Below are 13,120 nucleotides of genomic sequence, written 5' to 3' on the forward strand. Positions count from 1 at the left end.
TCACATGCAAAGAAAAATAGAAATGAGTAAGTGACTTTAAAACCCCTCTTTATCCAAGGCAGGTTATGTGAACAAAACCTAAGTAAGGATTTAGAAAAATCTAACAACAGTATCAATAAGGTAGATATGGATATGCATCAGCCTTCATAGCCTACCATATGCCATAAGAAGAAACCCTTTCTTACATGGGATATTGTCAAAAGGTGAGTGTATACTAGACCACAAAGAAAGCATCAGTAATTCCACAAAGTATAAATAATACAAATCATACTATCTGCTCACAATGCAGTAAAATGAGAAATGAATAAATTTACTCTTGCAAAAGAGCAAATACAAACCCAAATAGCAAAATTTCTAAAATATAAATTTCTGTATTTATCTGTGTGCACTTGCTCATGGCCCTGACGTGACAAAAACACAAACATATGCACTCCAACATATTCTGTTGCATGAGAACCAGGCCACGTACCACCTTTTACAGCTCCTTTTGAAATGGGAAAAAGCATATAACCAACAATTTATTTTTCCCTTTCTCCTCTTGGTAAAGGGAAAATAGAGAAGAAAGTTGGGACACCTTTGTGTTGTGAAACCCGGTAAAATGGGTATTATCTATCTTATGGCAGAGACAATAAAGAAGACTAAGAATGGGAAAGGCACAGTCTATTAACCCAAGTGTGTTCATGCCTCGTGCTACTACAAGCAGTGACAAAGACTTTCTCCCAACCACTATGCAGAGGGCCCACCAGTATTTTCAGAGATGTGTTTTTCATGTATTTTTAGCTATATACATACCATCTGTGTTTTAGGTTTTTTTCATAAAGTTCTCTGAAATGTTTTCTTTAATGAGTTTATTGATTTCTAGCTTTAATAATAATGATTATAAAAGTACCTATAGTTTTTTTAACAAAAAGAAATTAAAAAAAAGAGAGAACACAAGCATACAAAATAAGTTATGAATCTTATTTTGTAATGTAAATAGGAAATGTAAAATACACACATGTACATACTTAGCTCAAATCTATGCAAATAAATTTGAAATGAGATAGATAATTTACTAGTAAATATCATTGACCAAAAATAGACCCCATTGAGTTAGAAAGTTTTTATTTATTTATTTATTTAGGATATTCATGAGATACAAAGCTGATTGTCCCCCCTCCTGCCCATGATGTGGGGGCTAGATTCATATTGGGGGCACACCCATTACCAGAAATTGCTTTTGTCCACTTTGTCCCCTTACAATTATTCCCCAACTTCCCTCTCCATCCCCCTCTCCCCTCAACTCCAATTTGTAGCTCTTGGAATGCTCCCTCCTTCTGTTGGATCACGGCACTACTGTGGTCTTTCTTTCCTGCCTTCCTTTCTTTCTTAGCTCCCACATATCAGTGAGCACATGCAGTATTTATCCCTCTGTGCTTTTCTTCTTTCACTCAACATAAGTTTCTCCAGGTTCATCCATGTTGTTGCAAATGGGAGTATTTCACTCTTTTTTATGGCAGAGGAGTATTCCATAGTGTATATATACCACAGTTTTTTTTAACAGAGTAGTTTCCCAAGTAGAATTAGAAGGCAGAACAATCACCACTATTCCTTGAACTTGTTACGACAAGTAAACAGGTATGATGTCGATGGGGGTGGAGAGGGAGGGAGTGGGGAAAGGGGGAGTTGGTAAAGGGACATGAAAATTAGCTACATTGTATATTGATAAATTAAAATCTTTTTTAAAAAGAGAAAGCTATAAATTGAATTATCCCATAAAACAATACCAGGCCCAGATGATTCTACATTGGATTCCTAAAATCCTTCAAGATTTATGTGAACTCAATGCTATTCAAACTGTTTCAGAGAATTAAAAATAAACAAAAATTTTTAATTTTAAATGAAGCAAACAGAGTAATGATAGCACAAAAAAGAAAACTACAGAGCAATCTCCCTTATGAATATTTATAAAAAATCCTAAAGAAAATATTAGTGATGAGAATCCAATATTCATTAAAAATAATGCATCATGGCCAGGTGGAATTTATTCCAGGTATTTAGAATAAAAATGTATTTGCTTTTTTCTCTCTCAGTCAAAATCAAAGTGAACAGAAAACAAAAACTCCCATCTCTGATGAAACCTGTGAACCTTGAAGGAAACTGAGGCATGGCTTAAACAACAATGAATTTATGTTTGCTAAATCAAGTGCATGCAACTGGGAGGAACTTCCAAGTTACCTTGAGAAATGCTCTGGAGAAACAAAGACATTGAGTTTATAAAGGAAAACGGACCAATCAGAGGGGAGGTGGTTAGAAAGTTGTTTGTCTGGCATTACAATTGGGGCTAGCATCTTTAAGTAGTCTTGGCAGTAAGGAATTGGTTGTAACAGTCTGTGAGACAGTCCTCAGCTAGACTTTATTTTCAGAGTTTTTATTATAAAAGGAGGTTAAACTTTATCAAATGCTTTTTCTACATCTATTGAAACGATCATATGATTTTTCTCTTTCATTCTATTAGTGTGGAATATCACTTTAATAACTTGAATATGTTGAACCATCCTTGCAACCCAGGTATAAATTCACTTTATCGTGGTGTATGATCCTGTTAATATGTTATCGAATTCATTTGCTAGTATTTTGTTGGGAACTTTAGCATTTTTGTTCATCAAGGATATTGGCATTTAATTTTCTTTTCTTGTAGTGCTCTCGTCTGGCTTTGGTATTAAGGTAATGCTGACCTCACAAAATGAGTTTGTATGTGTTCCCTCGTCTTCAGTTTTTGAAGGACTTTAAGAAGGATTGGTACTAATTCTTCTTTCAGTGTTTGGTAGAATTCACCAGTTAAGCCATCTGATCCTGAGCTTTTCTTTCTATTTAGATTTGTGATTACTGATTCATTCTTCTTGCTTGTTATGGGTCTCTTCTGATTTTTCTATTACTACATAATTCAGTCTTGGGAGGCTGTATGATTTATTCATTTTTTCAAGGTTATTTGATTTATTGATATATAATTCTTCATAGTGGTCTCTTATGATCTCTTTTTTTCTCTAATAATGATTATAATGTGTCATCTATCATTTCTGATCTTTTAGTTTGAATCTTCCCTCCCTCTTTTATCTTAGTCTAGGTAAAGGTTTGTCAATTTTATCTATGATTTTTAAAAGCAAACTCTTAGTTTGTTGATCTTTTCTATTGTTTTTTAGTCTCTAGTTCACTTATTTCTGCCTGATCTTTATTATTTCCTTCCTTCTACCTACTTTGGCTTTTTTTTTCTTTCTTTCTAATTCTCTGATGTATAAAGTTAGGTTGTTACTAAGTGTCCATCAAGAGATAAAAAGATAAAGAAAAGACATTATATATGCACAATAGAATACTATTCAGCCTTAAAAAAGAAGGGAACCCTGTCATGTGTATCAACATGGATAAACTTGGAGTACACTATGTTAAGTGAAAGAATCCAGGCACAGAAAAACAAATTCCCCATGATCTCACTTATATATGAAATCTAAAACAGTTGAACTTGTAGAAGCAAATAGTAGAGTGGTGGTTACCAGAGACTGGTTACCAGAGTGGGATTGGGAAGATACTGGTCAGAGGATACAAAGTTTCGGTTGGGAGGAATAAATTCAAGAGAGCTGTTTTACAACATGTTGACTCTAATTAATGGCAATGTATTGTATACTTGAAATCACTCAGAGAGTAGATTTTAAGTGCTCTCACCACAAAAAAGTGGTAAGTATGTGAGGTAATGCATCTGTTAATTGTCTTGATTTACTCATTTCAAAATGTATGCATATTTCAAAACATCATGTTATACACCAAAAATGTAAGCTTTATTCATTGGTTAAAAGAATAAAATAGATTTTTAAATTTGTGATCCCTGTTTTTTCTTAAAGTAGGTGTTTATCACTATAAATTTCTGAAACTGCTTTTGCTATACCTCATAAGTTTGGGTATGTTATGTTTTCATTTTAGTTTGTGTTAAGATATTTTTTATTTCCATTTCTATTTCTTTGCTATATTGCTTGTTCAGGAGAATATTGTTTAAACTTCATATATTTGAGATTTATCTGATTTTTCTCTTGTTATTGATTTCTAGTTTTATTCTTTTGTGTCTGAAAAAATGCTTGATAAGGTTATAATTTTCCTAAGTTTGTTAAGATTTGCTTTGTGGCCTTACATATGATGATCTATCCTGGAGAATGTTCCAGTGCACTTGAGAAGAATGTGCGTTTTGTTTCTGTTGGATGGAATGTTCTGTGTATGTCTATTAGGTTCATTTTGGCCAAAGTGCAGTTTGAGTCCAATGTTTCCTTATAGATTTTGTCTGGATGATCCATCCCTTCTTGAAAACAGCGTACTGAAGTTTCTTACTATTATTGCATTGTTGTCTATTTCACCTTCCAGTTCTGTTAATATTTGCTGTATATATGTAGGTGCTTCAATATTAGGTGCATATATATTTACAATAGTTATTTCTTTGATGAGTTGACCCCTTTGTAATTATATACCTTGTTGCCTCTGTGACAGTTTTTTATTCTATTTTGTCTGAGGTAAGCATAACTATCCCTGTTCTCTTTTGATTTTCATTTGCCTGGAATATCATTTTCTATTACTTTACTTTCAGTCTACATGTGTTCTAAAGCTGAAGGGAGTCTCTTGTGGGTGTCATATAGTTGGGTGAATTTTTTTTATCCATTCATATACATTGTGTGTTTTGATTGGATAATTTAGCCCATTTACATTTAAAGTAATTATTGGTAGGTAAGTACTTACTACTGAAAGTTAGTTTATTGTTTTTAGGCTATTTTGTGGACTCCTTGGTTCTTTCTTCCACTCATGCTCTCGTTCTTTGTGAGTTGATGGCTTTCTGTAAAGGTATACTTTGTTTCCTGTATCTTTATTTTTTGTGCATCTACAATAGGTTTTCTGTGTTTACAGTGAGGCATACAGAGAACATTTTTTAGTTATAACAGGCTATTTTAAGATGGTAACAACTTTGTTCTTGTACTGTTTTCCTGATTTTATTAAATTGTTTATCTGTGTTCTCTTGTATATCACTGAGCTTTCTTAGAAAAATTATTTTAAATTCTTTGTCAGACAATACATGAATCTGTTTTTGAGGAGATGGTTACTAGAACTTTGTTTTGTTTCTTTGCTGATGTCAAGTTTCCCTGATTCTTCATGATCTTGGTAGCCTTGCTTATATGTCTGCATGTTTGAAAAAGTGATCACCTCTTCTAGACTTTAGACTGTCTGTGGTAAGGAAAGACTTTCACCTGCAGTGGATGGGTATGATGGAGGTGCTATGGCACCACAAACCAATGTGGGGGGCATATAGTTGCTCTGGATATGAGCGCACAGTGTTTCATTGGCTCAGGCAGCGAGGGGTTATGACATTGGCAACTGCATGGTGCTTTGTGGTGAGAACTGCAGGGAATCCACTGTGGCTGCAAGGGATGTTGGAGTTACAAGTGACATCTACAGGTCCAGTGGCTAGGGACCAAGGCTGGTAATAGTGGGATCTGGGGCCTGCAGTATGCATGTGCTTGGCTGCAGTGGCCAGCTGTAGGTGAATGCATTGTGACAGAAACCAGCTGTGGGCATACATGTGGTGGTAGGGACTGGGAACAGCAATAGGGACCAGGGCTGACTGCCAGCACATGCACATTGGTGGGGATTGGTAGCATAAATGTATGTGCATACATGGGCCAGGTACCCATGCAGCAATGGGAGGTAGAAACAGTGGTCAAAGCTGCTGTGTACACATGTGCAGTGGTGGGGGTCAAGACTGGGGTCATGTACTTAAAAATTATTGTATTCCTTTGGTGGTCGTATATTTTCTTGTTTTTATGTATTTCTAATATCCCTAAATTGATGTCTGTTCATCCAATGGAGCAGTTGCTCCTTCTGTTACTTCTATTACTATTTCTGTTTTTAGGAGAGAGACTCATCCCTGTAGATTTGTTTTATATTGACTGTTGGGTGGGTACCTTAGTTGTGGTTCTGGGTAGACTCAGTAGTGTAATCTCCATGTGGTTACTTTGGTGGTATGCAACATCAGAGTTGTCTGTGAGTTCCTTCATGGCTTAGGCACTAGGACACTCAGTGGATCCTTGCTAAAGTGAGTGACACTGTATTGGCCCATCAAGGTCATGAGCAAGATCTCAAGTTCTTGTGAAAAGCACGTAGGTGCTCTGTCACTCCTTGGCTGAGGTGGATGATCCTGAGCTGACTTGTCCCATGACTCTGATAGGTGCAGTGAGATATACTGAGGCTCCTCAGCTTGGATGGATGATGCTATATGGGGTATGTCTTTTCTCTTTTCTACAGGGGGTGGGCATCAGCAGCTCCATCTGTGGGCAAGCATTGAGGGCTATGAGGAGGTAGGCTTCAGTGGCTGTGGGCAATGGGGGTCATGTCGTAGAGGGTGCTGGCAGCTGCAGGGGCTGCATGCTGGGGGATGCCAGTTGCTAAGGCTGTAGCTGTAGCTGTGGGATGCATTGGTGGACACCAGTGGCTACAGCTGTGAGTGGGCATTGAGGGCTGCATGGCAGGGGGTGCCAGCAGTTGTGGCTGCATCTGCAGGTGACTGTGGCTGCATGGCGGGGCTGGAGGCAGGCTGAGGCATGAGTGAGGGGAGGGTTACCACTAGGAATTGCTCATGGCTGAGCAGATTCTTTTCACTGCAAGAGAGAATTCCTCCTGCACCGATCCTTGTCTCACAAATGTGGTGGATGAAGCCGTATGCCTCTTTCTCCTCTCTACACCACCCTCCCGTGTTTTCATGCTGCTCAGGGTCCTCACCAGGCTTCTACTGCCCTCCAATGCTCTCCCACCGATGCTGTCCCACCAATGCTCTCCCTTGTACTTAGCTGTCCATTCCTTGTTCTAGTCTTTTTCTGTGGGAGGATTGCATGCTGGGCACCTCTAGTCTATTTTCTTGCCACCAACCTGCCTGTTGCTATTTTTGTCTTTCACTCCTTCTGCCTTTTGCTACCTTAACTGAGCATTTTATATAATTCTACTTTCTCATTATTATGAGCATATAAGTTATACAGCATTTATTCTTTTTTTTAGTTGTTGTCCTAGAGTTCACAGTATACATCTACAAATATTTTAAGTCTATTTTCAAATAACATTATTACACTAAACAAGTAGCATGAGTACCTAATAATAGCAAAATAATTTTGATCCTCCCTCATGTTCCTTATTGTTATTCATTTCACTTATACAGAAGCATACATAAGCATCTTTATACAAATAAGCATACATAATTGAATATATTTTTGCTATTATTATTTTGAACAAATTTTATCTTTTAGATCAATTAAGGATAAGAAAAATAAAAGTTTTGATTTTACCTTCACTTATTCCTTTTCTGATGGTTTTCTTTCTTTATGTAGATCCATGAATCTAACTAATATCATTTTTCATTTCTCCAAAGAACTACTTTTAACACTTCTTGCAAGACAAGTCTACTGGCAACAAATTTTCTATATTTTTGCTTGCCTGAGAAAGCCTTTATTTCTTTTTAACCTTAGAAGGATAATATTGCAGGGTACTGAATTCTAGATTTGTAGGATTTTTTCCCTCTTTCTCAACAATTTAAGTTTCTCTTTCTACTCTCATTTTGCTGCATGGGTTCTGAAAAGTTAGATATCATTTTTATCTTTGGTTGTCTATAAGAAAGGTATTTTTTCTCCTCCACAGTTTTTCAAGGTTTTTTCTTTATCTGATATTTTCTGCAGTTTGAATATGACGTGGCTAGATGCAGTTTTGCTGCTGTTGTTGCATTATCCTGCTTGGTATTCTCCGAGATTTCAGGATCTGTGGTTTAGTATCTGGCATTAATTTTGTAAAATTCTTTGTCATTATTGATTCAAATATTTATTCTTTTCTTTTCTCTTTATCTTCTGTTATTCTCACTAAATGTGTTTTACACCTTTTGTAGTTGTACCAAAGTTCTTGGATATTCTTTTTTTTCAGCCTTTTTTCTTTTAGTTTTTCTGTTTAAGTGGTTTCTACTGAGATATTCTCAAGCTCAGAGATTTTTTTCAAATATTGTATTCGATTGGATAATTGGTATGTTACATTGCAAAGTAAATAATGTTAGATGTAAGGTAAAATATCTCTAGTTTTATGTACTATAATTTTACCTCAAACAAAATGTTAGTTTTAAGTCAACTAATCTGGCAATCTGTTATTATTCCAGATAAAAGTGATGCAGCCTCAGAACTTCCAGATGCAGCAGAAAATCTTCCAGAATTGCATCCATCAATTAGTGACATAATATTTCAATTAGATTTAAACAAAGTGGTTGGTAAGTACAGATTTATGTTTCAACACAGTAGAACACAGTGCAAGAGTTAATGTGTTTTTAACAGTACAGTTATGTTGCTAAAAACAAGGAAATTCAATCAAAGGATAGCCTTTCTCAATTTAATAATTTCATTTGATTCAATCATCTACATATTAATATGTATCTTTAAATTATTACTCTTTACTCCACCAAACAACATTAATCATGTGATGATTAACGTACTTTTATCTGCTCATGAGACAAAACAATATAGGATTTTCCCTACATTGTGTATTTTTACAGCATAAACAAGATGCTATATATGATCAGTTTCTTGAGGACATAATTTTTATTACTTATACCATCTTTTGTGTAATGAGATGGAATAACAAAAGGAAATGGCACCATATAGGCAATATGGCTGCCTTGCAATCTGCTTATCATTAAACTAGGTAATTTCTAATGGTTAAAAGATAATCAGAATGCTAGTGCTGGTGTGACCCAGTAATTAAGTAATTAAGTGCTTTCTATAAGATATAACTGAAGTATTATGTGGCAGCTTTTAAACCATCACCTTAAAGGCAAAAAGAAATGTCAGCGAGATGTCAGACTAGGAACATCCAAGCTCTGATACTCTGACAGAAACATTGAAAAAAAATAAGCAGAATCCATCAGAGCCAACTTTGTTGGAACTATGGAAAACAGTCAAAGGTTTTTAACAACCAAGAGAATGCCCCATTAGGAAAAAGACATCTTCAAAATGGTAAGAAAATCTTGTAGAAGTCTTGAAGGAGTGCCCAAGAAAAAAGCCAATCTGCAAAGAATGGGAGAGCTCCTGGCGTTTGTGAAATTACGAGTATAGCTGCCCTATAAGAAATGCTAAAGGGAGTCCTCCAGGTTAAAATGAAAGAATGCTAGACAGTAACTTCAACTAAACAAAGAAATAAAAATTTCTAGTAAAGGTAAGCATATGAGCAAATATAAATGCCATTATCATTGCAATTTTGGTTTTTAACTCTACTTTCATACCTATAATATTCAAAAGACAAATGTGTAAAGATAATTATGAGTGTATGTTATTGTGCACACAATATATAAAGATGTAATTTGTAATATGCTATGGTTTGAATGTTCTCTCCAAACTCATTGAAGCTTGATCCCCATTGTAACAGTGTTAAGAGAATGGGAAATCAGACTATGGTATTTGAAAGGTGGGGCCTTTGGAAAGTGATTGGATCAATCCATTCACAGATTAATGGATTAATGGTTTAATGGGTTATCAGGGAGCAGACTGGGGGCTTTATAAGGAGAGGAAGAAAACATGTGCAAATGTACTCTTGCTCAGCTCTCACTATGTGATACCCTGTGTCGCCATGGGACTCTGTAGATAATTCCCACCAATGAGAAGGCCCTAACCAGTTGTGCCTCCTGGAACTTGAATTTCCCAGCCTCTAAAACTGTAAGAGATAAATTCCATTTCCTTATAAATTACCCAGTTTCAGGTATTCTGTAATAACCAATAGATAACTGACTAACGCATGATGTCAGTAACATAAAGGGGAACAGATGGAGCTGTATGGTGGTATAGTTTTTGAATATAATTAAAGGTAAGTTTGTTATCAATTCAAATTAGATTGTTATAACATCAAAATGTTGTCTGTAATCCACTTGGTAACCACAAAAACTATCTATAGAATATATACAAAGAAAAGAGAAAGGAATCAAAACATGTCCCTACAAAAAAATCAATTAAACACAATAGAGGGGCTGACTGGTTAGCTCAGTTGGTTAGAGTGCAGTGTTGTAACACCAAGGTCAGAGGTTTGGATCCCTGTACCAGCCAGCTCTAAAAAAAAAAAAATCAAGCAAGCACCTTATAAATAAATAAATAAATAAACACAAATAGAAAGCAGTATCAGAGAAAATAAGGGGCAAAAATATATAAGTTATACAGAGAACAAGTAGCAAAATAGCATAAGTAAGTCCTTCTGGGTCAGTAATTACTTTAAATATAAATGCATTAAATTTTCCAAACAAAAGGCAGAAATTTGCAAAATCATATATAAAAAATCCACACTTAATATTATATTCAGGACATCATAAAGATGATGGAGTAGAAAATTCCCAGTGTTTCTCCCCCTTCCCCAAACAATCAATTTACAAATAACAAAAAGCAAATACTACCCATCTGGGCCAACTAGAGCTAAGGAAAGAGGAGTAGCTGAAGCACACAGAATGGCTTCTAGGAACCAGCAAAAGCCAGAGTGACACCCTACACTTGAACCTTCTTAGAGCCTACAAGTGAGAGGAGGGTTTTGGAGTGTACTATACCACCCTGCATACCAGTAAGACCACTGGCAGTGTTCTTGTGGCCCTCATAGGAGTAAGAGACTACAGCTGACTGGAGAAAAGAGCCACCAGATTTTGGTGAGATCATCATGAAAGATGCATGGATGGCCTGCTCCATGGGAAGCAATTCGAGTGTGGGAGAAAACCTGGCCCACTGGGGAAATATCGGGGTGCAGCATAGGAAGCTGGTCTCAGTGGAGATCAGTCAGGGCAATAGAACTACAGGGGCCACAGTCTGCAGGAAAGACTCAATCCCAGAGTGGAATTTCCACACAGCCCAGTAGTATCTGTGGTGACCTCACAAACCAGAAGTGGTTACAATGCCAACAATCAAAATCTGTTCTGCACAAAAAGCCTTCCCCATAGAATAAGCAGCAAAGCAGCAATTTTTTTTCTTAGTTATCATAGTTAAGTTGTTATTAATCTAAAATAATTTGTTATAACTATAACATGTTTTTTGTAAGCCTCATGGGAACCAGCACACAAAATCTTATAAGAGATTTACTGAAAATAAATAGCTAGAAATCAAAATGCACTGCTAGAGGAGTCCATTCAGTCACAAAGGAAGACAATAAGACCAGGGAAAAGAAAAAATAAATAAAACAAGATCTACAAAACAACCAGAAAGAAACTAACAAAATGGCAGTAACAAGTCCCTACATATCAATAATGACCTTAAATGTACATGGATTAAATACCCCAATTAAAAGACATAGAGTGGCTCCATGGATTATAAAACAAGAACCAACCATATGCTGCCTACCAGAAACTCATTTCTCTTATAAAGACACACACCAACTGAAAGTGAAGGACTGGGAAAAGATATTTCATGAAAATGGAAACCAAAAAAGCAGGAGTAGCTGTCCTTATGTCAAATAAAATAGATCAGGCACAGAAAGAGAAATACTACATGTTCTCACTTATTGGTGGGAGCTAAAAATTAATATATAAATTCACACAGGGCCGAGCCCGTGGCGCACTCGGGAGGACTGGCCGGTGCACTCACTGGCTGAGTGCCGGCCACGAAAAAAAGACAAAAAAAAAAAAAAAAAAAACCATCAAAATATAAATTCACACACACACAAAAACGGGGGGGGGGAGAAGATATAACAACCACAATTACTTGAAGTTGATACGACAAGCAAACAGAAAGGACATTGTTGGGGGGGAGGGGGGAAGGGAGAAGGGAGGGAGGTTTTGGTGATGGGGAGCAATAATCAGCCACAATGTATATTGACAAAATTTAAAAATAAATAAATAAATAAATAAATTTTTTTTAAAAGATAAAATAAAATAAAATAGATATCAAGCCAAGGAAAGTAAAAAAAGGTAAAGAAAGTCATTATATAATGACAAAGGGAGGAATTCAACAAGAGAATATAAAAATTGTAAATATGTATGCACCCAACACCAGAGCACCACGTTGTATAAAGCAATCACTATTAGACCTAACAGGAGAGATAGACTCCAACACAATAATAATACTTGAGGACTTTAATACCCCACTTTTAACAAAGGACAGATCATCCAGACAGAAAATTAACCAGAAAACATCTGAATTAATCTCTAGGCCAATTATAGAAAATTTCATCCAACAGCTACGGAACATCCATTCTTCTCCACAGCACATGGAACATTCTCTATCATAGACCATTTATTATGTCACAAAACAAGTCTCAACAAGTCTAAAAATATTGAAATCTTATCAACTGCCTTGTCTGACTACAATGGAATAAAACTGGAAATCAGTAACAAAAAGGACACTAGAAAACATATATGTACATGGAAATTAAGCAATATGCTCCTAAACAATGAATGAGTCAAAGAAGAAACCAAAAATTAAATTTTAAAATTCCTGGAGAAAAATGAAAATGAAAATATAACATACCAAAACCTTTAGGATATGGTGAAAGCAGTTCTAAGAGGGAAGTTTATAGCAATAAATACCTACATCACAAAGAAGAAAGACCTCAAATGAAAACCTAACATTACATCTCAAGGAGCTAGAAAAGCAAGAACAAATCAAACCCCAAACCAGTAGAAAGGAAAACAAAGATCAGAGCAGAAATAAATGAATCAGAGATTAAAAAAAAAAACAATACAAAAGATTGATAAAACAAAGAGCTGTTTTTTCAAAAAGATAAACACAATTGATAAACCTTTAGCTAGACTAATGAAAAAAAAAGAGAGAGAAGACCCAAATAAATAAAAACAGATACTTAAAAGGAGACATAACAACTGATAACACATAAACACAAAGGATCATGAGCCTACTGTGAAAAAATATATGAACAAATGGGAAATCCTGGAAGAACTGGATAAATTTGTGGACACATACAAGTTACCAAAGTTAAATCATGAAGAATTCATTTGGCTTCACAGCCGAATTCTACCAAACATTTAACGAATAATACCAATTCTTCTCAAACTCATCCAAATAATTGAAGAGGAGGGAATACTTCCAAACTCATTCTACAAGATCAGCATTAT

The 13,120-nt window shown here is 35.7% G+C and overlaps 1 protein-coding gene across 1 annotated transcript in view; it reads left to right on the forward strand.

Annotated features, from left to right (window-relative positions):
• Window positions 1-13,120, forward strand: part of CCDC7 (coiled-coil domain containing 7) — a 346,712-nt gene that overhangs the window by 241,930 nt on the left and 91,662 nt on the right. The window contains exon 27 of the mRNA XM_063101148.1: window positions 8,202-8,302. Within this exon, the coding sequence (XP_062957218.1) occupies window positions 8,202-8,302 (101 nt within the window). The remainder of the gene's footprint in view (window positions 1-8,201; window positions 8,303-13,120) is intronic.

This window comes from Cynocephalus volans, chromosome 6 (genome assembly GCF_027409185.1).
Source record: "Cynocephalus volans isolate mCynVol1 chromosome 6, mCynVol1.pri, whole genome shotgun sequence".
Classification (NCBI taxonomy): domain Eukaryota; kingdom Metazoa; phylum Chordata; class Mammalia; order Dermoptera; family Cynocephalidae; genus Cynocephalus; species Cynocephalus volans.